This window comes from Fukomys damarensis, unplaced genomic scaffold (genome assembly GCF_012274545.1).
Source record: "Fukomys damarensis isolate Sample0158 unplaced genomic scaffold, DMR_v1.0_HiC HiC_scaffold_24, whole genome shotgun sequence".
Taxonomy (NCBI): Eukaryota; Metazoa; Chordata; class Mammalia; order Rodentia; family Bathyergidae; genus Fukomys; species Fukomys damarensis.
This window is the reverse complement of record NW_022900936.1, coordinates 4,430,438-4,432,707: the sequence shown is the minus strand read 5'-3', so window position 1 is coordinate 4,432,707 and position 2,270 is coordinate 4,430,438. Positions and strand designations below refer to the sequence as shown.

At 50.2% G+C, this 2,270-nt stretch overlaps 1 protein-coding gene across 14 annotated transcripts in view; it reads left to right on the top strand.

Annotated features, from left to right (window-relative positions):
- Positions 1-33: 33 nt before the first annotated feature.
- Hsf2bp (heat shock transcription factor 2 binding protein) overlaps positions 34-2,270 on the top strand; it is a 70,985-nt gene continuing 68,748 nt past the window's right edge. For 10 of the 14 annotated variants that reach the window (XR_004518815.1, XR_004518818.1, XR_004518816.1 and 7 more), the window contains exons 1-2: positions 121-326; positions 1,834-1,984. Coding sequence is in view for 8 of the 14 variants with exons in the window: in XM_033768178.1 (XP_033624069.1) it covers positions 279-326; positions 1,834-1,984 (199 nt within the window). In the remaining 6 variants the exon portion in view is untranslated. The other 4 variants (XM_010636516.3, XM_033768175.1, XM_019209357.2 and 1 more) reach the window with 4 other exon arrangements.

The following is a 2,270-nucleotide window of genomic DNA, read 5'->3' as shown; positions in this document are numbered from 1 at the left end:
CGCGGGATGGTGACGTCACCAACCACCGCCGGGCTGCTGTGGGCGGTGCTGCCCGGCTCGGCTCTGGTAGTGCGGGCTCAAAATCTCTCTTGCTAAAGTTTTGGGCCGTTGTCGGTGAGATTAGCAGGGGTCTGGTCGTGGCCAGCAAGAGACAGACTTTAAGCGCACTTCCCCAAGCCGCCTCGGGCCAGGGGCTCACCTGTCGCCCCACCCACCGCTTTCCCTGGAGCTCTTGGGTCCTCGGGTGGGGTTGACACCGGAGGGAGGGCTGACTTGGGATGGGGATGGGCTGCGGATCGTCTCTTCCTCGCGACGCCCCGGGGCAGGTAGGGAAAGTCTCGGTAGACCCTCGGGCCGTGGAGCACACACACAACATGGGAATGGTAACAGTGCTGACTCCTCGCAGAGCAAACAAATCTGAAGAGTTCTGCTAACCTTGGAGTCATCCAGAGCTCCAGGCTGTACCATGTTTTACAGATGTAGCGGAAGTACCTGAACTAGGTGACTCCCCTAAATTTAAAGTGAATTGGGAGAATCCCACCTGGTTACTGGGCCAAAGGAACTACAGTTCTTAACATAAAAGCACCTCCAACCCAGCGAAGGACGTGGGCTACTGGCTGTGGGCGAGATTTCCCGCAAAAAGGGCCTCCCCGTCACCGAACAGGAGGACCAATTCAATTTATTTTTCTTGATGTGTACACCTAGATCTCACCTCCCGTCTGGTTTGCAGTTAAATTTAAAACTCTGACTAGCCAGAAGAACAGAAGTGACACTGGATTCAAACTGACAATGGCGTGCAAATTCCATGAGGTTTGAGCCTCGTGGCTCGCCATCCGGACTACCGAGATGCAGCGAGGCTGCGTTCCCGCGCTTCCTTGCGTGTGGGGTCAGAGGGCACCGCACAGGCGCGCAAAGCCAAGGCCACCGACATGGGCGAAGCAGGCAACGCGTCGGAAGCCTGCGGGGTCAGTAGGGAGGCCAGGCCTTCTGCGCGTCCCGTTTGTGGTTATTTGCCAGCCCTCGAGGTCTCTCCCATTGTACAAGGCGCTATATTCAGGGCTGGTGTGGGCTAGGCCAGAGCAGGCTCGGAATGGGCTTGAGGTGGCCTTGACCGAAGTCCCTTCTGAAGATGGCAAGATGAAGTGGCTGCTGCGGACAGAGGAGGAGTATGCACCTCTGTGCCTTCCGAAGGCCCTGACCGCTTTCTGCAGCACTTTGGTTGGGTGTGAGAGAATAGGGTTATGTAGGCTGCTCAGTAGTGATGTGGGTGCATGTGCGTGGTGGGAGTGTGTTCGGACTCTGGATCCAATCCAGCGTCATGCCCCTGATAGTATTTCCTTCAAGAAAATCCCTCCCCGATTAGATGGGGTGACCAGCATAAGAGGTGCCCTCCCTCTATTCCCAGTCAGCTGATGCTGTGATGTTAAATGGCAGGCATTTTCTTTAACTTTTAGAATTAGGGCTCCCCAGTTCTTTTCCTTCTTGCTTCCCTCATCTTCCCTTTTTGAGGTAGAATCTGGCTATGTTGTCCCAGGGGGGCCTCAAATTCCTAGGGTCAAGCGATTTTGCCCCCTTGGTCTCCCAAGTAGCTGGGAAGACAGGTGCCTAACCCTGTGCTGGCTTGATTCTCTCTCATTTTGAAGGCTGGGGTTTCAGCTCTCAAAGTGTTATGCAATCCATATTCGTATCTGTATCTATCAGAAGAGGCATTAGGTAGAGATGCTTTTGAAATAATTATGGCTGTAAGAGGCATGAAAGAAAAAGCAGATTGACTTGGGCTGCTGAGTTTAGTTAATTGAGGGGAAACATCATAAATTATGTTTGCTCTTTTAGCATATGGGAACTAAGGAAGAATTCGTTAGAGTCAGAAAGAAGGACTTGGACCGGCTGACAACTGAAGTGATGCAAATGCGAGACTTCTTGCCCAGAATACTAAATGGGGAGGTCCTGGAAAGCTTCCAGAAACTAAAGATTTTAGAAAAAAGTGAGTCTTAATTTCATTCTTAGCATTTGCTGATGATGATAGTAATGTGTTCCAACAAATTTGACTTAGGCACATAGCTATAAAGTAATTATAAATAAATTGTACGGTATTGATGTAGTTTTGGTAACTTCATTTGAGAGCAGATAAAAGGTAAAGGCTTAGAGATGCCTTCAATGCATAACTTGCACATGTGTGTGTAGGTATAGGAGGAAGGTTCCTAGCTCTCTGGACTAGTCTCTTTTTGCTCTCTTCCTTGGAAGAATCTTTTTTTTTTTTTTTTTTTTTT